The following is a 23,540-nucleotide window of genomic DNA, read 5'->3' as shown; positions in this document are numbered from 1 at the left end:
CAGCCTCTGATCTTCGAGTAAGCGTTCTCCAAGACAGCCTTTAAGACACACAATACAGAATTGCCGAGCAGAAACTGATAGCCAAGTTCTGCACACATGAAGATGGCCTCAACCAGAATCTTGGGTTCATGTCACACTATCCCTAACCCCTACGACTTGCCTGGGCTTGCAAAATCTCACTAATTGTCCTAGCTTGAAATAATTCACACCTTTTAACCTGTGCTTAACCCTCTCTCCACTTCCATTCTCTGCACCTGTAAAGTTTTGACTACCTGTTAAAACTCGCATTCCGACCATTGTCTTGTAACTGAGTTTGTGTCCAAATATGCCCTGTTTGTGAACCAAATCCTGCACTCACCTGATGAAGGGCAGTGCTCTGAAAACTCGTGTTACCAAATAAACATGTTGCACTGTAACCTGGTGTTGAGTCTTCTTACAAGGCAGGGAAAGGTCAGTCACTGAGGAAAATGAATACAGGTTGGTGCGGAGCTGTCTCAAGGAGCTGCAGGCCTATAAAAATACAAAACTTTACAAATAGTGTCTAGGCAGCACATTCAAATGCAAACCTCCGTCACCAGACACTTTTTTTTAGTCTTACTTCAGCCCTGACGTTCCATCTCATCCTGGATTGTGGTTACAGCTAAAAAGGAAAGGCCAATCTGCCCACCAACTGTAAAAGTAGAAGGCCATATAAAATTGCTTTCAATTGGCTCTTTAATGGGTTAAATTGCCTGCTATATTGTCAGCGGGTGTGCTTTTGACTTTCACTTGCACATGCCAACCAAAACATTGCGCGAGTGCGCAACAACATTTGGATGCATTCCCATTGGCTTCGTGCGTGATTTCCACATTTCTGGACTGGGTGCGTGACCACCTGAGCAATATAAAATTGTGGTTCAAATGTCAGAATCAGAAACTTTTAGTGGAACTAGTGAAAAGATAAATACTTCCAGAAAATTAAATTATTCCCTGCTTGTTCCTTCCCTACTCATTACACATCTCCCAACATCACTTCAGCACTGTATTAACCCTTGCTTGACTTCACTCTGACCAGACAATCTCTAGCAATGGCTTTTCTCACCAAACCTTTAATGTTACCTCTGAAAGCCCCTGAGCATCCCTCTTATCCATATGCTGTCTTTTGATTACATCATCTGCAGACAAGGGGACAGCTTCCACTTGTACAGTGATTGGTCTCCAGCTGTACCTCTGTTAAGTGAATCACTCTGAGGCTGTTACACTACTTATCTGACATGCAGTGCTGGATGAGCTATAATTTCTTCCAATTAAACACTGCGAAGGCTAACATCAATTTCTTTCATCTCTGCCAAAGAACTCCGTACTATTACCACTGGGTCGTAGAACATAGAACATTACAGCGCAGTACAGGCCCTTCGGCCCTCGGTGTTGCACCGACCAGTGGAACCAATCTAATGACCCTCTAACCTAAACTATTCCAATGTTATCCATATGCCTATCCACTGACCATTTGAATGCCCTTAAAGTTGGCGAGTACACAACTGCTGCAGGCAGAGCATCCCACGCACTTACTACCCTCTGAGTAAAGAACCTACCTCTGACATCCATCCTATAATTACCACCCCTTAATTTAAAGCTATGTCCCCTCATGTTAGCCACCACCATCTGAGGAAAAAGGCTCTCACTATCCACCCTATCTAACCCTCTGATCATCTTGTATGCCTCAATTAGATCACCTCTTAAGCTTCTTCTTTCTAACGAAAATAACCTCAAGTCCCTCCGCCTTTCCTTATAAGATCTTCCCACCAAACCAGGCAACATCCTGGTAAACCTCCTCTGCACCGTTTCCAATGCCTCCACATCCTTCTTATAATGCGGCGACCAAAAGTCTTGTACAGTTGCAACATGACCTCACGGCTCCGAAATTTAATCCCTCTACCAATAAAAGCTAACACATTGTACACCTTCTTAACAACCTTATCAACCTGGGTGCCAACTTTCAGGGATCTATGCACATGTACACCGAGATCTCTCTGCTCGTCGACACTACCAAGAGTCCTTCCATTAGCCCTATATTCTGTACTCCTGTTACTCTTACCAAAGTGAATCACCTCACACTTTTATGCATTAAACTCCATTTGCCACCTCTTAGCCCAGCTCTGCAGCTTATCTATGTCCCTCTGCAAACTGTAACATCCATCCTCACTGTCTACAACTCCTCCAACTTTGGTGTCGTCAGCAAATTTACTAACCCATCCTTCTACACCCTCATCTAGGTCATTTATAAAAATGACAAACAGCAATGGCCCCAAAACAGATCCCTGAGGTACACCACTTGTAACTAAACTCCAGGTTGAATATTTCCCAACAACCACCACCCTCTGTCTTCTATCAGCTAGCCAATTCCTGATCCAAACTGCTAAATCACCCTCAATCCCATGCATCTGCATTTTCTGCAGTAGCCTACCATGGGGAACCTTATCAACCGCTTTGCTAAAATCCATATACACCATGTCAACTGTCTTCCCCTTATCCACCTCCTTGGCCACCTTTTCAAAAAACTCGATAAGGTTTGTGAGGCACGACCTACCCTTCACAAAACCGTGCTGACTATCCCTAATCAATTTATTTCTCTCTAGATGATTATAAATCCTATCCTTTATAATTCTTTCCAAAACTTTGCCCACAACAGAAGTAAGGCTCACCGGTCTATAATTCCCAGGATGGTCTCTACTCCCCTTCTTGAACAAGGGGACAACATTTGCTATCCTCCAGTCTTCCGGCACTATACCTGTAGCCAATGACGACATGAAGATCAAAGCCTGACACAGGTAATGGAGAGTTCATGGAGAACTCTCCATTCACCTGACGAAGGGACAAACCCCGAAAGCTTGTGAGTTTACTATCAAATAAATCGGTTGTACTTAAACCTGGTGTTGTCAGACTTCTTATCATAATATAGGAAACTCAACAGGCAACTTACACACAGCTGGCTCTCACAAACAGCATTATGATAATAAGCAGATAATGTTCTTCAGTGATGTTGCATGAGAGATAGGCATTAGCCAGGACATTGGGGTTAACTCCTTGCTCTTAAAATAGTCATGGGATCTTTCATTTCCACTTGTGAGATGGATCTTCAATTCAACGTTTCATCAGGAAGATGGCATCTTCGACAGTAAACCAGAGCCATAGCTTTGATTTTTGCGCTCAAGTCTTGAATCCACCAATCTACTGACTCAGAGATGAGCTTTCTACTGATGGAGCCATAGTTGACAACATACACATGCAAGTCATTGTTGCATTTTTTTGCAACCATGCAGACAAAGCACAAGGTTGATTCTTGCTTGAAGCCAAGTTAGAGGATGTCAACCTGTGGAGCTTCTTCCCAATCCCTGCTAGCTTTTCAAAACCAGCAACTGAAGATACAAAACAAACACATAGCCAGGATTTGCACTCATATTGCATGAAAATACAGTAAGCTTAGCTGTGAATTCCAGGTGGGTAATCTACAGGCACATTGTCCAGATTCTTACAAAGAATAGGGAATTGAGTAGGGTATTTATGGAACTACACTCCTGCAAGAAGTATGGCCATCAGTGTAACTATGGGGAGAAAATTGTTGGGTGGAAAAATTGAAAGAACATTATTACTGCAGTAAGCGTTCTCAATGCATAATTTCAACAATTGACTCTCTGTAAATAATAAGGAACTTCTACATAACCAATGGATAATTTTGTACAAGTCTGTGAAAGAAGCTCCACAGATTGACATCCACCAACTTGGCTTTAAACAACAATCAGCTTTGTGCTTTGCTTGCATAGTTGTAAAGCATGCAGCAACGACTTGTATGTATATACTGTCAACTATGGCTCAATCAGTAGAAGTCTCACCTCTGAGTCAGGAGATTGGTGGATTCAAGTCTCATTCTAGCATTCAATTTCTCTAAGTTAGTTGCAAAACATCTCAAAACGCCATGTGCAACTTGCAATAGTTCAAAACAAATATTCCCATGAACAAAGTAATTAGCAACAAATATGAGTCCAAAAATAAATCTCAATCCAGCTGCTAGAAAGTATGTGAAAGTAACACATTTGAGTCACATTCATCTTCCCTTTTTTACCCCCTGCAATGTTTGACCTGTAGCTACATCCTTTGATTGCACAACTGAGGTACTAATATCTGCGCAAGGATTCATGACATAAAATCCTGGCGCTACAGTTTGAAGCTATAATCTCTGGAAAAATAAGACATTTAACTGATTTGCCATACATTAGTTACAAAACGTAACTTGAGGATACATGTGGAAATAAATATGTAAAATTAAAACATTATGGCCCATCAGAAAGGGAATGTGCAGTTGATGACATTCTAAATTGGATAATATTTCCTAAATATGAATCAAGGTATATTCCCTTGTTACTGGCAAGAATGAGGGTAATGGGTCATTGATTTTTACTTGTTTATCTTGGGCACCTTGAACCAGGCAAATATGTATTACTTTGTTAATGGTTAAATACAATGTGTTGGTTAAAAGGAAGCATCTTTGCCAGCTAGGACAACTGAGGAGTGGAAAGTTCATGCAATCAATAGTGAATGCATGTGGGTTGAAGGTCTGCAAATATGTGGTCAACTAGTTAACTGCCATGATTGTCCATATCTGATGACTCTGATATTATGCTAAGAGACCAACAGACTTGAATTAAAATTGTTTGGCATTTGATACTTTTGCTGGGATTTAAAAATCTATTTTTATAATTCTTCAAAGTACGAATACATGAAATAGTGGCACAGTGGTTAGCACTGCTGCCTCACAGATGCAGGGACCTGGGTTTGATTCTGGCCTTGGGTGACTGCGTGAAGTTTGCATGTTCTCCCCAAGTCTGCATGGGTTTCCTCCGGGTGCCCAGGTTTCCTCCCACAGTCCAAAGACATGCAGATTAAGTGGACTGGCCATGCTAAATTGCCCCTTAGTGTCCAAAGATGTGCAAGTTGAGTGGATTAGACATGTTAAATGTGTGGGATTAAGGGGATAGGGTGGGAGGCCTGAGATGCCCTTTCAGAGTCAAGTGCAGACTCAGTGGGCTGAGTGTCCTTCTTCTGTACTGTAAGATTCAAAGAAACAAGAGGTATTCCATTTACCGAATAAAAAAAATCACTAAACAGGACGTATATCTTGCAGAGGCAGGTAAAGGTACTAAAACTGATGTGAGCATTGGTTGTGTGTTTTTAATACTTTCAAAGTATTAATTTTCACAGTATACAATTACCAATAGTGGCATGTGGATGTCATGAAGCTATTAATGCATTGCCATGATTATACCTCACATTCTTATCTTTCCACATTTTATCATGTTGTTTTAATACTTCAAATTATATTTTTCCAAGTGGGTTTAAAAATGGTTTAATTCAGTTATTTTCTTGTAAGTAAGCAAAATTAACAGAATCAGCTGTGAAGCTATCATTGATATCGAGAGCTTCATAGTTACCATAGCTATCATATAAAGCTATCGTTGATAGCTTCATTATATGCAGGTGTGCTTGCAAGGCTGTGTAGTATTTGAACAGAGATGACTTAATTCTATATGCCTTCAGCAAAACCCAGAAGACAATAGAATATAAAATCTGAGATATTTATAATGCAAAAAACATTTTCCTTGATAACTTTCAACTTTGACCACTGCTGTTTTGCAATGCGTCATACCTGGTGTTAGATATCCTGGAGCAGCTGTTACTGCTGCACCAGCAAATGCTCCTCTGCTCAAGGCTCCTCTGCCTCTGCCTCTGAGCGACTGGACTGCAGCTGCTGGAGCAGTAATTGGACCCTTAGCCTTTATAAAATGAAAGACACGAAAAGGCATCAGCCAATAAATGATAAATTTCATTTCAATTAAATGCAGGTTTTAAAAACAATTCAAAGCATCATCATTTCAGGTTTAAAGAAAGTTGACCCTGTAATGAGGTAATTAAATAACACATTCTACTTGTGAAACTTAAAGTGCATTTACCAAACTTACAAAAAAAAGGCAAGTGGACTCGTACAGAAACTGTTAATTCCAGAAATAAGTGTTACAATGTATGGAAGTAACACAGCATTTGGGTGTGTAAATAAATTAATTGGTGTTAGAAGGTCCTTTTTCTGATTAAAACCGTTTGTGTGTTATTTGTGATCAGTCACTTACCTAATTCACATAGCTTAATGCAAAAGAAGCAGAAAGAAAACCATAGAAACCCTACCGGAGGACCAGTCCTCTTTTTCTTGTTGTTTGCAGCACTGGGACCAGAAAACAATCTTTCAAGGGCAGCTAAAGCAGCACTGGCCTTTGCTACCTTCTTATTAGGACCTGCTCCCTTGAACTTCTGACCATCTACTTCAACCTAAGAAGAAGATGAGAATTTTCAATCAGTTCCTGTACAAGCTATTGAATAATCATAGAAAACGTGAGGTACTAAACAGGCTGATATACCTCTACCTTATTACTCTAAAGGAGGTGCAGGAGCAGAGGGACCCCTCTGTATATATGTGTGTGTCATCAAAGGTGGCATGAAAGGCTGAGTGTGTGATTAATGAAGCATACAATATCCAAGGCTTTATTAATAGGGGCATAGAGTACAAGAGCAAGGAGGTTACGCTGACTTGTGTAAGACGCTAGTTAAGCCTACTGAGTTCTTGATGCTGTATTTTAGGAAAGATGTGAAGGTTTTGGGAATAATGCAGAAAACATTCACGAGAATGGTTTCAGGGAAAAGGAACTTCAGTATGAAGGTAAACTGAAGAAATTAGGACTTCTGTTTCCTTGGAGAAAAGAGATTTGGTAGGGGTATTCAAAAATTGTGAGAAGCCTGGACATAATAGATAGGAAGAAACTATTTCCATTTGTGAAAGGATCAAGAATGACAGGGCGCAGATTTAAATAGCTGGCAAAAGAAGCAAAAATTATACGAGAAAACATGTTTCCATGCAGCAAGTGGTTAGGGTCTAGAATGCATGGCAGAATGTGTGGTGGAGGCAGGTTCAATCAAAGCATTCAGAAAGTAATTAGACTGTTTTATGAAAGGGAAGAACATGCAGAGTTATTAGAAGGTGGGAGAACAGCCCTAGGTGAACTGCTTATTTGGAGGGCTGGGGCAGACATGATGGGCCAAATCATCTCCTGTCTGCACTGTAGCAATTCTGTAATTATATTGAATTGTCTGTAGGTTGAACTGTAATTGCTGCCAAGGATTTGTAATATACTTAAGCCACAAAATAAATCAATAGCAATATTTATTCTTGTCTCTAAAGGAAATATTGTATTTAAAAACCACTTTAGTCAATATCTAAACCACATTATGATCTGTTCATTTTCTTAAAACATTATTGTAAGTATGCATGTTTATATGCAAAGACGGAGTGTGAAATAATAAATATATGCAACTCTAATTATTGCATATTGTAGCCTATAAAAGGGAATTTAATGATAATAATTTCTCTATTAAATCATGCAGAGATCAAAATGATTAACTTTGTAGTGTGTAGAGATTTTTTCTTCCATAGTGTTAAAAACTCTTAGTATTTTTGGTTTGAGCGGTTTTCAAAGACAAGATGAATTTGGAGAAGGCATGATTGGAGACAGGAGGTAAAAATTTGGCTTGGTGGATAAAGTGAAAGGGTAGAAGTAGCAGAGGAAGCAAAACAGATGATTTCAGTATTATTGAAACATGTTTTCCTGTCTTACAGTGTAAAAGGCAACTTTTACACTGTAAGGCAATTTCTTCCAATGTTTTGCATTCAGTAGCTCATGTCCTTTTTATCTGGATAGGTGTTGAATCTGACCAGGACACTGATTAGATGAGAAGTGGAGACACCATTTCATTCATCAGATATGAGTACTTTGCTGGATGTCAATTCAATATTCAAAGGCTAGAGCTCTGGTCTTCTGCTCACTGAGTTGTGTGACACACAAGAAACAATGATAAATCTGGGCATAACGAATGGCAAAGAATGAAACCAATTACAAAATCAAGCAAAATAACATTTAGCACTATCAAGTCTCATTCTCCTCAGCCAAAAATACACCTTACTCTAATCATTCTGGAGATCAAAGGTAACTCAAGATTTATTTTCTTCATCAGGATAAATGGTGAGATGATTTCCCTAGTGGGACAGTCTTGAATACGGGGACATAGTGACAAGATAAAGGGTTGGTCATTTAAAACTGAGGTGCATAGAAATTTCTTCTCGCAGGGGATCGTGAATCTCTGCCGCAAGGGGTAGTGGAGACTGGATCATTAGATGTATTTAAAGTGGAGGTGGATAAATATTTCACAGATCAAGAAATAGCAGACTATGGGGAAATGGCACAGAAAAGGAGTCGAGGCTGGCATAGGTCAGCCATGGTCACACTGAATGGCGGGACAGGCTTGAAGGGCCTGGTGCCTACTCACTGCTTTTATTTCATGTGTTAAGAAATATTTCCTCAGCTTTCATGCAGTAACAAAAAAAAGATACTATGAAGGTTATAGCACAATGTAATTCAAGGGCTTTGGACAATCAATTGTTCCCCAGTCAGTCTGCTGTCAATGCTGATGTACCATTGATAAACAGATATTTAATTTGTATTTGGCTGATATAGTATGATCAGTGCTGTAGTTATATTGACTTGTAAACTGCGGAAAGTGAAAGCCAGGCCATTCTCAATTTTTCTAAACTGAATTAAAGATATCTTTTAAACACAGGGAACACATTTGTAGCTCAATTTTCTCCACCGAATACAGCAAAGAGTAAGAGCCACAAGGCTGTTTTCCTTCTTGTTATCTACTAACACGTGCTGCTGTAAAGTTGTGACACTTAGTATTGTAAACCCTTTTTCTGAAAGAAAGCGTGCAATGTCTGACTGCTGATCTCAGAAATTAGACTTTTAAATTAAATGTAATAAAAATTTCTGAAGCAAAATATTGAGTAAACTGTAAACTTGAAATAAAAATTAGTATAAAAATATTTCCAATGCTAAATCTTACCGTACCTCCATAACAAAGCGTTTGTCATGACTGCCACCAGTTTCAGATATCAATTCATATTTCAAACCCCTCCTCTTTTCATTTAGTTCCATAACTGGATTTTTTCCACTCGCAGTTAGGATAGGACCCTGTGTTCTCATCTAAATACAAAGCAAAATATATGCGCAAAATATTTTATGCACCACCACATGGTTTCATTTAAAAACAGGATGTCTTAAAATAAATCATTATGATTTACATTGGACTTTTGTCTATTTCTATTCAACTGTTCAAACAAATGCTGGCAAAACTAGCTGTGAGGAATCACTGACATCAACTACATAAGGTAAATTAACCTAAACTGATTGCGTGCATCAGCAATCATTTTTATTTAAGCTATGTTAATTTGATCCACATATTTGGTCAAGCTTAGTGGCTTCTCAAAATAATATGTTCTACTCGCTTACAAAGTTTACAAAAATTAACAGGATTGGGCAGAATAAAGGATTACTTGTCAATCAAATATTTATTTGTTTGGAACTTTTTAATACAGCATATTAATAAAATTATGCAGTACTTTGCACATAGTATACCACAATTTGCTTTTCCAACAGATTGTCTCTCAGAATATACCAAGTTTGGCACAGCTCCATAACATAAAAGAATTTGTACATAAGCAGCATCTTATTATATCTCTCAGAAACATCTCCAGGGATTTCACATGCAACACATTACTTTGAAATAGCTGCTATGTGACTATCATGAAAATACAAACTCGTCAGATGTCTAATTTTATCAAACAGCCTCAAAGCTAGAATTTAAAATGTCTCAAGATAGAAAGTACCACACAGAAGACTCAAAATATGAACCTTAATTAATCCATCAATTCACTATGAAATTGTACAACAACTGGTTTCAACTGGGGCAAAATACCACTCAAATATTTATTTTTAAACTAACCAACTTCCATTCATATTACTTTTGAAAGAAAATCCACCGAGAGAAATGAATTAATTTGCTACAAACTTCTATGGAGATTTTGCATCTTTTTCTTGGAAAGTACAAAATCATACAAAAAATATATGGATTCTCCTGTTGCTTTGAAAATGTGTGTTCGATAAAAAAAAAATCAGTCTAGGTTGATGTTATCTCACATGTATTACTAAGCTAAGACTCAAACTGCAAAACCAATTGCAAATACTGCATATGAAGTCAGTGCTGCAGGGAAGGATGGAGGTACTGGCTTTGTGCTGTACTGGGTTGTCCTGAAAGTAATTGACTGTTCTCCTCAAAAGTCAAATTCGCTTGATGACTGAGAATAGTCCATTTGGGTCTGTCCGAGGTGGCTTCTTTCCATGTACAGGGATCCAGCTTGCAAGCTCTGAACACTTTCAGATTGTCTTTTAAATCTAAGCTTGGGATGTTATATGGGGTGGGTTTCTGTGCTCAGCATGGAATGAGCCCTGGAGTATGTGCTATGAGGGTGTAGCCATCTGCAAGAAAGATTTTGCTGAGTAGCCATTCAATAACCTTCATGCAAGCCTTGAACCTTTGCAAATCAAAGAGGTTGCAATCTATCCTGAATTGAATGGTGTACTTCTGTGTCAAGATCTTTGAGCATCTATCGGTGCACAGCAAAGAAGTGTATGGCGAAGAGCTGGAGCCAATACAAGCGGTGCTTGATGCCACTGACGACAGGACAGGTGTCCAGTGATGTATGGACTTTACATCACGCTGGCCATCATGCCATTGTGAAATGAACAAGTAACACCGAACATTTTTCAGGGTAGGCAAATTTCTACAGAATCTTTCACAGGCCTTCCCTGTTTATGTTAAAAGCTTTCTTCAGATCAACAAAAAAAAACCATATACAGGTCCTTATTTGTGGGATTCTTTTGAATTTGACATGCTACAAAGATTGTGGGTGGAATTTTCCTAAAAAATAGCAGCAAAGTATCAGGTTCTGACTGAAAACTGGCATGTTTCGCCCCAGAAAAACAGCCAAGTTCTCTCCAGATCTCGTCTGTAAAAAAAAAAGCAGCTGGGCATTTTTGTAGTGTCATTCTGGAGAAGAGTTTCAAATTTAAGACCCCCCTCCCCCCACCAGACATTGAGACTTCAGCATATCAGGACAGCACCATGCGCCCAACACTTAATATATAGCCCCCAACACGCAGCTATCAGGGTGTTCTGACACCACACGCCACACCCCCCTCCACCGCTGCCAACCCCTCCGCCCCCTATCTAGGCGCAACGCCACCACACCCTCCCCACCACCACTACTGCCCTGCCCCCACCATATAATGGGAATCTGCCAATGGAGTTCCCTAGAGTCCCTGCCCCTTGACAATACCAACCTGGCAGTACCAGGGTGTCATATCCCTGACCTCCCCAGGCCTACAGTGGCCCTAATGTGGTCTTCCCAGCTGAAGAACAGCAGTGATTCCCACCAGCTTGATCTTGCGGGGGATGGAGGAGACATCACTGCCCCCGGAATCAAAAGCATTAAGCTTTTTTAGAAATATTTAAATCTACTAAAACTGATCGTAGTCAGGTTCAGGCCCTCGTTGGGTTGAATCTGATTACATCACCAGTGAGGGGCCAGGAATATCTCATTCTGAGCTTTCCCTGACGCAAATACCATTACGGCCCTTTTGTGAGAGTCGGCAGCCCTAACTGGATTTATGCCTGTGGAGAATGGGCCCTGAAAGCCCCCCTCTCCCATGTCTACTGTTTCCGCCCTGCTTTCTAACTGGCATGGGAGACAGTGCATCATAAGCATGGATGCATCGGTCAACTAATGGCAAGAATCTGTGTTAAAACTCCAGGAATACCTTTAATTACAATTGGCATAGTGGCAATTCAATAACATTTATAAAGCTTTTCTTTGCCATTTAAAGAAGTGCTATTCCATATTCCGCTGTTCCTTGCTGGATATGTAAGATCTCAGCGTGTCGTGCACTTTGTTTAGAAGCTTGTGTATGCCTTGGCTGTTGTTGTTTAAGCAGTCTTGGTGTTTTGATTTAACAAATCCCAAAACTTCTGATATTGTGCTGTAACATTCTTTTTTTTTCCCCCTCCAAGATTTCAATAGCAATATTGTCCTCCTGCTTATCAGTGTTACACTCTTGTCTCTTGGCTATGTCTTTGACAAAAGTTACCTCAAGCTTCCCTTTTGACTCATCAAATGATACAACACTCCTGACAAGCCAATGGTCAGACCAGCATTTCACACTTCCAATGGAGCAGGTCGAGCACATTTCCTAGAGACCAAAAGAGAACATGCTGGAAAATCTCAGCAGGCAGCATCCATAAGGAGAGAAAACAGCTGACATTTCAAGTCCAAATGACTCTTCGTCAAAGCACTGCTGCAATTCCTAGAGATCTCTGTTATACAATAACATAGTCCAACATGTGCCAGTGTTTGGATCTGGGGTGCATCCATGTTGTTTTCAGTTTATCTGTTTGCTGGAAGATTGTGTTAGTGATGGCTAGTTCAAACCTGCTGCACTTAGAGCTGGCCTCTGGAGTTTGCTTTGCCAATACTGTGGTATTCTAGTACTCCTTCCCATATATTACAGTCCATGCCTAATTGGGCACTGAAATCACCAAGCTGGGGTTTGTCCTCATGAGGTATATCTCTAATTATCTTGCTGAGATCATTATACAATGTTTCTTTGACCTCACCTGTTCATGTCATTGTTGGAAAATAGACGCTCACGTATGCTGCATGCTGATTTCTGACAAAGCTTAAATGAAGGGCCGTGAGTTGATGATTAATCGCCATAGAAAGTGAGTCAAACCTGTGTGCCACCTCAGATTAAGTGGCACGCCCGATTGTGGAGACTGGTCCTTGAACTTGTCAATCCAGTAAAATATAGAGAATTCACCAAACACCTCAAATTGAGACGCCTCAGTGAACCTTGTTTCTCTTGGGGCAGCCATGTCAATATTGTTCCTCCTCAGTATTCCGACTATAAGGGTTGTTCTGTCATCTGCCTTGTATTGGTGTCTTGAAGTGCTCTGGTACCCCGTGAACTGAGCTTCATACGATGACTAGTAATCTTGTTCTTTACATTTTGATGTTGGTGAACAGATCTGGTCAGGAACAGGGGGCGCAGGCTATGTTTAGGGTTTCTTATCTGCCTCTTCACTGCATTGTGGAGAGAGCAACGTATCTGAAAGCATCTGCTTTACTGTCTCAGGAGGGTACAAACTCCACATCTCTCCAGATCTTTGACAGAGGACAGTCACTCCAAAGCTGCTTGTATGCAGGATAATTGCTGAAAGCTATGTGTAGTATCCCCTACCTGTTGCCAATTCCTCATTGCCACAAAGTTTGGTATGCCTGATGTTTTGGTTGATGATTTTTTGATTACCTGCACATTGAGTGTATTTTAAGTGGGAGGGATTTGTGCTCTCTTCACCATCCAAGTCCTTCTTAACCCATTGACCCCAGATTTACACAAACCTAAATGAAAGCACCTACATATGTAAGATTAAGCCTACTATTGAATAATATAAGGCTCTTGAACAATTAAACACTTGCACATTTAAAAGCAGCAATATACATTCTGTCACAGAAGTTGTTAACTTTTAAATTAATCATTTGGAATATAGATGTTGTTCTTCCCTGGTGGGTAAACATAATTTTAAATGCATTGACCAATGGCAGACAAGTATTTGTGAATTCTGAGCAAACAACAAAATTGAAAGAATTTATAAGCCATTCTAAAGAAATGCTCAGCAAACATTGTACCCAAGGGCAGCACAGTGGTTAGCACTGCTCCTCTCAGCGCCAGGGACCCGAGTTCAATTCCAGCCTCAGGCCACTGTCTGTGTGGAGTTTGCACGTTCACCCCGTATCTGCATGGGCTTTCTCTGGATGCTCCGGTTTCCTCCCACAGTCTGAAGATGTGCGGGTTAGATGGATTGGTCATGCTAAGTTGCTCCTTCGTGATAGGGAGATTTACAGGATGAACGTGTGGGATTATGGGGATAGAGCACGGGTGGGATTGCTATCTGTGCAGACTCCATGGGCTGAATGGCCTCCTTCAGCACTGCAGGGATTCTAAGTTAGCACAGACCTATGAAGCACCTCAACAACTGAAAACATTGGAAGGCTTCTATAGAACTAATCAATGTGTGCATTGCCAGATCTTTTGAGCAATTAATATAGATCAAATAAGGAAGATTAAAAACAGAAGAAAATTCTCCACATTGGCATAGTTTGCTTATCTGGCTGCCTTTCCTCACTGCAGTGATCTCTGGATTTGGACATGCAAGTGTAAACATTTGTCATGGAAAGTGGGTGGTGTCACGTTGGCCACCTGTTATAGGCCCCACTCTATAGCCAACCAACGCCTCTACTTTCTCAGAAGACTAAGGAAATTTGGCATGTTAGTAATGACTCCCACCAATTTTTATAGCTATACCATTTTATCACAGTTTGATATGGCTCCTCTCTGTCCAGGACCACAGGGAACTACAAAAGGTCGTGAATGTAGCCCAATCCATCACGCAAACCAGCCTCCCATCCATTGACACTGTCTACACTTCCCTTTGTCTTGGCAAAGCGGCCAGCATAATTAAGCATCCCACGCGCCCCACACTTCCATGTTCTTCCGTCAGGAAAAAGATACAAAAGTCTGAGATCATGTACCAAGCGACTCAAGAACAACTTTTTCCCTGCTGCTGTTGGACTTTTGAATGGACTTACCTTGCATTAAGTTGATCTTTCTCTACACCCTAACTATGACTGTAACGCTACATTCTGCAGGCGCTAGTTTCCTTGTCTATGAATGGTATGCTTTGTATAGCACGCAAGAACTAACTTTTCACTGTATGTGACAATAATAAATCAAATCAAGTATTCCGTTTTACAGACTTCAATGAAACTGAATATTGTATTGGGCAGAATGACAAGTACGCTACCATGAATGATGGCCCTCATCCATACTTGCTGTGAACCAGCAGAAATCTGCTCAACCACTTGGGGGCTTGCAGGAGTAAAGCCTTAAACTTATTTTCTTACTTTGGGATATATCACAATGCTATGTGTCTAAATTTAGGGGGTCCGAATGGCTGTTATCTGTGATTCTATTGTTGAATTTTATTTGGAGCAATACTGCAAACGTACATTTCAAAAGCATAATGCTTCCAATATTCAAACTGAAGTAGGCAGGTGATACTAGAGTAGCCAGCTAATTCAAGTAGTGACTAGGAGACAAGTAGGCTGCTATTTATGCAAATTAACAATTCATGAATAAAGTCTGAAACCTAGCACTGCACATTATCTAAACATTTTAAAATAAGCCACGGTCAGTATTTTCTTATGAACTGAATTTATTCTCCCCAGCTGATATTTGGCAGGAATTATTTTTCATTTTGCATCAAAAGCGACATCAAGCACTCCTACGATAAGACACATCGCAGGCCAGATGCAATAAGATACAGACCTTCCCACACATTATACTGACAATCTGCCTAAACTTCAGAGTCACGAGCAACAACTCCTACTTCACTCCACTGTGACATTTTAGTTTGTCATTTCCCACAATCATTACCCATTTTAAACAGGATCACACCCAGTAGAATTAGATTAGATTTATCCAAATTTGTTTTGTATTAAGTGCACAATGATAAATGGTCATAAAGACCTGGGACCGAGTCCAGGTTTAGTAATTCATATTCACGTGTGGCTGCCAACTAAAATAACCCAATACCGAACACATTTGGGTAAAACTAATCTAATTCTATTGGTGTGGTCCATCAAATAAAATTTCTCGACTGGTCATAAAGTTGGTCGAGTTGCAATTTCACAGTTTAATGGTGTCCCAAATCAGGTGAAGGCAAATGTCTGGGATTGTGCAAAAGCAGCATTAACTTGCTCATCAACTGAAGCATGAAAATTCATGCTAATTTGATCAAACTAAAGATCTGCATGCATGATAGGGAGGATACTTGTGTTGAGACCTAAATTCACAATACGCAGGCATTTTCTTTCTCATCCTAAAGTCGCAAGAAACAACCCCAATTTATAGTTACACAAGGAGGAAAGGTATTTTTGCCCAACTTTCTCACTCCATTATTCATGATCTGATTAAACAATTTTGAATCTATTTCACAATCTATATTTATCACAAGCCACCGAAACAGAAACTGATCCATTTGCTCGTGAATGTTTTTGCTGAGCCAGAATTTAATGCATCAAGTAGTAATCATACTTTGCCATTTTTGGAGCTCAATTGAAAACACTCCAGCAACTTGACCACTCAACTGTAAGAGAAATAAACTATGTCAATAAGCATCTTTAAATGGTGCACACAATTACTAATTTTAGCCATATTTTTCTCTCTCAACACTCCAATTTCATGGAACATAAGAACATCCTGAAAGTTCATCAATCCCAAAGGTAATTAATTTACCTTGCTGCACAAGTTTTAGAAAAATAGTTATAACTGCACTTTTAAAGCACATACACTTCAAGTGCCTCCGTTTCCACTTGATCATCTAACTGCATAATCCTGGAAGTGCAAGAAACTCACTATGCCCAATATGATTACTTTCAAAAGAACTCCAAGTGTTAATAAAAGGAAAGTAACTTAGTTAAAATTTGATAATATAGATAGTGAATACTTACTTTGAAATTAAAGAAGTCAAAATTATAAAGGCTGTGAATTACAATAGTGAAATAATTAAATGATTCTTTCTACCCTATTTATTATTAGGTATTCAAAATCTAGTACCTCTAGAGTATTGGTGCTTGCGGTTGTAGCACAGCCAACTGTGTCATTGCTAGAGTTTGTAGAGACAGTTTCATTTTTATCATCGCCTGAGGACTTTTCTTCCATTTCCTGAGATTCAAAACCCATCTTCAAATCCATACCAGTTGGGCAGCCCATTGCCTGAAGTACCTGGAATAACAGCAATTAAAAAAAAAGTCATTTTGGAATATTCAAGTGTTTCTTTAGGCTGTTGCAAAAACTACAAATTATTCCATTAAGTTATCAGGGCACTCAATCCATTGTGTCTAAATTCAATATTACTATTATTTGTTTATTCATGGATTTGGCAGAAACTGACAAAACACATAACTCCTAGTTGTCTAGTTACTTGAACTGGAATCACATGTTGGTGAGTTAAGCTGGGTATTGAAGGCCCCATGCTTCAAAAAGACAAGTGAATGTGTTGGGTTTTACAACAATTCAGCAGTTTTCTTGGCCAGTTTTTTCTGTTGCTAACCAAAGAAAATTAAGATATTTTGCATTCAATTTTGCAATTTGTCATGATTCCTCAATTACTAGCCCATTACTAGTATTGTAATAATTAGGCTATTGTACAGTAAAAGTAGTGTTAAAGGGGGAAATAGTGACATGACAGTAATTTCATTGGTTCATAATTTGGAGGCCGGGGCAAATGATTATGGGTTCAAATCCCACCAGGACAGCTGATGGAATTTAAATTTGAACTAAAAAAAATCTGAAATTGAAAAATTGTTTCTGTAATGGTGATCATGAAACTATTGTTGATTATTGTAAAAACCCATCTGATTGAATAATGTCCTTTTAGGAAAGAAATCTGAAATCCTTACCCAATCGGCCTACATGCGATTCCAATCCCATACAATGTGGCTGACTTTTAACCGCCCTCAGAAATGGCCCAATCAGCCACCCAGTTCAAGGGCAATTTCTGGGCAACAAATGCTGGCCTTGCTAATGATGCCTACATCCCATGAAAGAATAAATTAAAAATACATTATTCATAGAGATAATCTGATGAAATGTAGACCACATTAACAAGGACCTATAGACCCAAAGTAACTCGTTATAAAACATTGCACTTGAAATCAGAACTATCACAATCCACTGTAGAGTGTCCAATTAAAGAATATTTATAATAATTACACATGCTGCAATGCAATTCAATGTATTTAATTTTTCAAAACATTACATCAATCAGTACCAAAGAATTACACCACTGTAAATCTGCACTTCCTGCTACAATTGGGCAATGTGATAAAAACTAATAAAACTGATAATTGGGTAATTCTTTTGACTGGAGCAATATTTGTGTATGAATGAGCATAAAACAGCTTCATATATTAGAATTCATATATTAGAATGTTTTAAGCTGGTTAACCAAGTAAGTCTTTCAACTACTGGCTGAAATTCATTTCTTCTGCTGACACATTGCAACAGATTATCTGCCTTTATAGTTCACACATCTTCATGGATTCACTGGTGGAATATTAAAGACTTTGGAACAGGTTGTATATTTGCCTTCTTAATTTATGTGAGACAGCATTTCAGGGAAATATATAGCCTGCTTGTATTTGAGGGAAACCTACATTTATCTCAAAACTGAGGAATCTTGAAATTGTTAAAAGCTAGCATTCAAAATCATAAATGTTCCTTTGTAAATTTCTTCAGCAGTTGCTCACAGGAACTTAACAGCTATTTAGTATTTAGTTTTAACTATTTGTTAGTCTTAAAAAGGCATTTGGAATACCAAATCAATATGGTGGAATGTGGATTTGTAATTTAAAGTCCCCGCATAAAGTTCTTGGTATCAGTTAAGCCACCATAGGGGCCTTAGCAGAAGTCAGGCACTGTTCCAAAAATAATGGAAAGATTAAAAGTTATGCAGTAGCCCAGTTACACCGGTTTCAAGCGGTCATGTGGCACTCCTTGACTATAAATAAAGCTCCGAGACCAAGGCGCTCAAAAAACAATTTCAATGCATTTTTAGCCAGCTGGAAATAATATCACTCATACTGGTTGCTTTGAACTGAAAAAGATTTGACAGTACCACAAATCCTTTTTATCCTGTTAGAACAAACATAGCGCACTCTACAAGCAAGATTTTATCGCATTATTTCCTTTCAAATGCAAATATTATTGAAGCTGTCATTTCAACCAAGGATTGTGCCAGATCCTAACAAACAGGAACAGCAGGCAAACTTCTATATTAAGTAGATGCAAACCATTGCAAAAATAGCCCTAATCTAGAACAAAACTGGTTCACAACTAATGCTGAAAACTGAAGATTTTGGCTCTCAATCATCCAAATCAAAAATATAATGTATAAACATTCAGCCTTCACACACGAATATTCCATCTACTGTTGTTTATTGTGATAGATTCCCTGTTTTACAATTGTCCAGTCCTCCATTCCTTTGTCCATGACCATTATTAAGATGAAAGCTCCCAACTACTTGTTCTTCTGTTAACATCACCAACCGGTCAAAAGGAGATGGCATAATAAGACTTCCGTGCTCTCTGGGAAAATTCCTCAGATTCAAAAGGAGAGCTTCCAATGTAGGGAAACTGTGGGAACCCATGACTTACAAATCTGAAACTGAGTGAGATTTATCAATAAATTATTCTGCCATCATATTACAACATTATCTGATGTACAGATGTCATCATTCTTTACAAACTACTTGGAGACACTAATCCTTTAAGGAATTTGCACCCTATGTCTCATTTATATCAAGTATTAGTATATCAAGTGGTTGCAAGCAAAAAGACTGGATCAATTGCAAATATAAATATATAATGAGTTCTCAGCTCATTGCCTAAAAAAGGCAGCATTGTGGCCACACTGAACAGCACAAATTGTTCAAATAAAACAATAAACAGTAGTATAAATCCAAGACACGAGAAGTAGAAACATAAACAACAGGTATTCTAGGATGGAGCTCGGCACAAGAAAACTTTCAAGCCCTGCCAAGATCAGGAAGTTGGCAGAACTCAAAATTACCAGTGCCAACTAGACTGCTTATTTCACAACCTCAGTCCTGATACTGGCCATTTTGGGGGAGGCTGACAATTGGCTCATGGGTTAAGGAGGCCAATTAAGATTTTTCAGACAGCTCTCAATTTCCCTGACTCAACAGCCCCTTTGCATTAACTGGGTATGTATGTAACCAAAAGCCGGTCTTTGTGGGATTCTCCCCTCCAACCTCACAGTGGTAGCCTACTTGCTTTTCCTATTTTCTAAATTTTTTTTTAATGTTGGTGAGAAGGCATCATTATGTTGAAGTGCTTTCTCAGTTACTCATCCTTTACTGTAGCCATCTGTTCCTCTGAAGCAAGAAGACCTTTGACTGACATTCCGACTCTGAAAGCCTGCCTGCCTCTGTTGATAGGACAGAAAACCTGTATCCATGCCATTTCAAGGAGCGCTCCAACCAAAACTCCAACATGACTGTTTAGTCCTGAGGGTGAATTTCAGAGATAGAAGCAGTTGTGGCTCCCATTTCCCAAATGCTATAAGTGAAAATTCAGCCCATTGTTTGAGAAAGATAATAGGTAGATAGGTTTTTAACTAAAGCAAAATGAGGCACTTTACAATTGTCATATGGAATAGGAACATTCCAAAGTAGAACAGAAATTGACTGTGGAAATCTCAACTGTGACTGCATTTCCACAGCAAATTGCAGCAAAAAATTCCTAAGCTGTCAAGTCAAATATTGAAGTTCAGTAAAAACATGCATAACAACTCTTGCTTGCCTCACATGCAATCTTGGGTGAACTCCTAAATATTTGGGTGTAAGAGCTGCTCACTATACAAGAAAGCAAGCTGATGTAATTGATTAAAAAATAGTATTTAATTCTGTTTAAAATATAGGATGACATACAAATCTACTTGATGGAGGAACTGAGAGGTTGGTGATAAATGTAGTAGTGTCACAGTTTTGTTAAAAGTAACCCAATCTTACTGGAGCCCATCGATTCATCAAACAACGTGGAACATATCTCAGCCAGCTTACTTGTGTGAAACCATTTTTATTGCCAGGTGAGAGTCCAGAATGACCTCCCTACATCTATGTATTTTTTTGAATATTTCCTTAGGCTCAATTCTCTGACTGATGATTTACAGAAACCTTCTTTTGTCAACTGTTTTGAGATATTGGTGTCAAGGTTCAAGTTGTGATATTATTGTAATCCAGAATCCCTCTCCGGTGAATTAATTTTGTTGTCAAATCCTTGTTCTTAGATTGGGAGAGGAATCATATCTCAAAAGTAACATAACCAATAAGTGAGAGGTCTATAGCAAGTGAAGTATGCTGGAAAAACTAGAAACTGGCATTTCAGATGGTTGAAGCAAGATTAATTGAAAAGCAGAATACTATAGATGCTGGAAACTCAGCAGGTCAGGCAGTATCTGTGGAGAGTGAAACAGAGATAACGTTTTTGACGAAAGGTCTTGAAACATTAACTCGGTTTCCCTCTCAAGGAGGGACTGTCTCATTTGATAGTTATATAATAAATAGAAACATAGATTACAAGAGAAGATGGACTGAAATGAACTAATTAGGGGGTATACAATAACCTTCATTTTAGGTGCAGGTTTGTACGCAGAGATGCTAAATAATATTTCTTCACTAATAATTGATTGCTCAAAAAATAAATCTGATGTCATGGATAGCTATTATGCTTTCTTACTGTTTGTGATTGAGGTGTTTTGTATTTGAGGTGTGTGTTTCTACCCTCAGAGTGGTTGTTCTAATTTAAATAATCCCACTATTGGGCTTTTCTGTGATTTTTTAAAATAAAGATAGTTATTTAATATCCCACATTTGCCCTGGAGGTACAAAAACACAATGCATCACACACACAAAGATCTGACACAGAGAGAAAAAAAACTAAAAGGTATAATTGTTTCAGTCTCTCTTTTTTGTGGCAAACGTGTTGGTTCTTAGATGAATTGATACTTTTGAGTAAAGGTTGTGTAAGCAGAGGATTCTCAATAAGCTATGAGCCTTCTTGTAATTGAATTTTAGGGAGGTTGGCTCTTAAGTGAACTTGAAATTGAAACAAACTAGAGTGAGTCCTTCTATCACTTTTAAGATATGACTATTAATTACTTTGAATGCTTACTTGACTACAGCTGATTTGATGACTTTCTGCTGGCCTCTGACTCTGCAGAATTGATTTCTGCTGTTTTAAGAGCAGGTAACAAACATGGCTGTCTGACCAGTGTGACTTTTGATGTGTTACACTGGCTGTGTTGTGGCTTTTCATACAATGATAGACTGCTACAGCCACAGTCTTTGTATTTGGATGAGGGCCATCACAATACAATGAAAGGTCGATGGGATCTATTTCACATTTGTCTAACACTCATTGAGTTTTGATGTCCCTGCTGAAACATGGAGATGAATTTTCTGCACACCCCATTGCCTATAGGTTTTGGTCCATCCTTAAACTTAGATGTATGAACTTCACAAGTGGCCGTGTAGTCCCTTCACTCAGGTACATATTTAATTAGGTACTGGTCACAAAGTCCAATGTCTACAGTTCAAATGCCAAAACTCATGATATGTTGCAGCCACTGGTGTTCACTTTTTAAAATATAGGTTTAACATGTGTAACATTGTCATGCCTGTACTGGGCATGATGCCAAGTAAATGTTATTGTTCTTTCACTGGAAATTTCCTATCCATGGCGTGGTTGTGTACTCCATGAGTATTTTTCCCCAAATTAACCCCATCAAAATTTACTCCAACCAGCAAAAAATATCACATTACTGTAAGCTACTATGTCTTACCTTAACTGCTACATTAAGTTTGGCGGTTTTTTTAGATGGTCCTGAGGCTTCATAGGTTTTCCCATCAACATCCACAGACATTGTGAAGACAGGTGCATGCACAGGACCAGACTGTGAAAGAAGCTTGTACTGCAGGCCAGGTTTAATCTGATTCAGTCTCATCAGAGCATTCATAGGTTGGTTAACATCTATAGCCTTGCTTTCCATTACTAGAAAAAAATATGCAAAAAGAAAATCTTATGATTGCTAAAAGTTCTTTGCTTTTGTTAAAAATAATTGGAATTTTTCCACCTAAAATTTTAACGAGGCAGAATTAAGATGTATAAAACAGTTTTTATTTGATCACATTTTTCTTTACAGGACTTACAATGTGTCCTCAGTAATCTGACCATTCTTTGCTGTGTATCCACCAGATTTTCTTCAATGAAGCACTTAGCCTGCAAATTACTAGGAATTGAAAAAGTCTTATCTGCCCACAGTGCACAGCAGAGACATAAATACAACTGTCTATACAGGGAAATTCTCACCATTGTTATTAGCAACCTACTTCTATCACCCTGTTCGTTCTAATATCCAATTAATTTATGCACCACTAAATTGACTTTGTCCATAACCTCACGCAGCCATACACAATCTAGCGTGCTCTTCATTCCTCATTGCTTTTCACTCTGTTTGTTCCACCATTTATAGTTTTTTCCCTAGAAATGTTTCTTTAGATGCCTCTAACATTATCTACTATCCAATGTTTCAAAATCCTTCTCTTTCATCATGTCATTGAAACTCCCACCCTCAAATTTTTCTACTTTCTGATTTGGTTTGTATCCATCATCTTTCCTTTGTCTTTAGTTTCCTGCCAACCACCACCCTGAGTACTTGACCATTACTTAGCTATCTGACAAGTTCACTATCAGAAAAACATTAACAACTAATTCTTATCTCAAACTTTGCAACTTGACCCAGATTTTGTCCACCACCCTGTCACTCATTAAGAAGCTACCTTACATGGGAATCTTGATTAACCCAGG

General features: G+C 38.8%; 1 protein-coding gene across 9 annotated transcripts in view; it reads right to left on the bottom strand.

Moving 5' to 3' along the window:
- strbp (spermatid perinuclear RNA binding protein) overlaps window positions 1-23,540 on the bottom strand; it is a 168,305-nt gene that overhangs the window by 18,993 nt on the left and 125,772 nt on the right. For 5 of the 9 annotated variants that reach the window (XM_080212031.1, XM_080212029.1, XM_080212030.1 and 2 more), the window contains 6 exons: window positions 22,516-22,724; window positions 16,707-16,874; window positions 8,985-9,119; window positions 6,217-6,357; window positions 5,684-5,810; window positions 3,199-3,398 (listed from right to left, as the gene is read on the bottom strand). In XM_080212031.1, coding sequence (XP_080068157.1) covers window positions 3,211-3,398; window positions 5,684-5,810; window positions 6,217-6,357; window positions 8,985-9,119; window positions 16,707-16,874; window positions 22,516-22,724 — 968 coding nt within the window. In that variant the 3' untranslated portion in view covers window positions 3,199-3,210. Of the gene's footprint in view, window positions 1-3,198; window positions 3,399-5,683; window positions 5,811-6,216; window positions 6,358-8,984; window positions 9,120-16,706; window positions 16,875-22,515; window positions 22,725-23,540 lie in introns of those variants that run through there. The other 4 variants (XM_080212033.1, XM_080212032.1, XM_080212035.1 and 1 more) reach the window with 1 other exon arrangement.

Source organism: Carcharhinus amblyrhynchos, chromosome 25 (genome assembly GCF_965287045.1).
Source record: "Carcharhinus amblyrhynchos chromosome 25, sCarAmb.v2.hapA, whole genome shotgun sequence".
Taxonomy (NCBI): Eukaryota; Metazoa; Chordata; class Chondrichthyes; order Carcharhiniformes; family Carcharhinidae; genus Carcharhinus; species Carcharhinus amblyrhynchos.
Note: the sequence above shows the minus strand (reverse complement) of the source record. Positions and strands in the feature narration are given on the sequence as shown.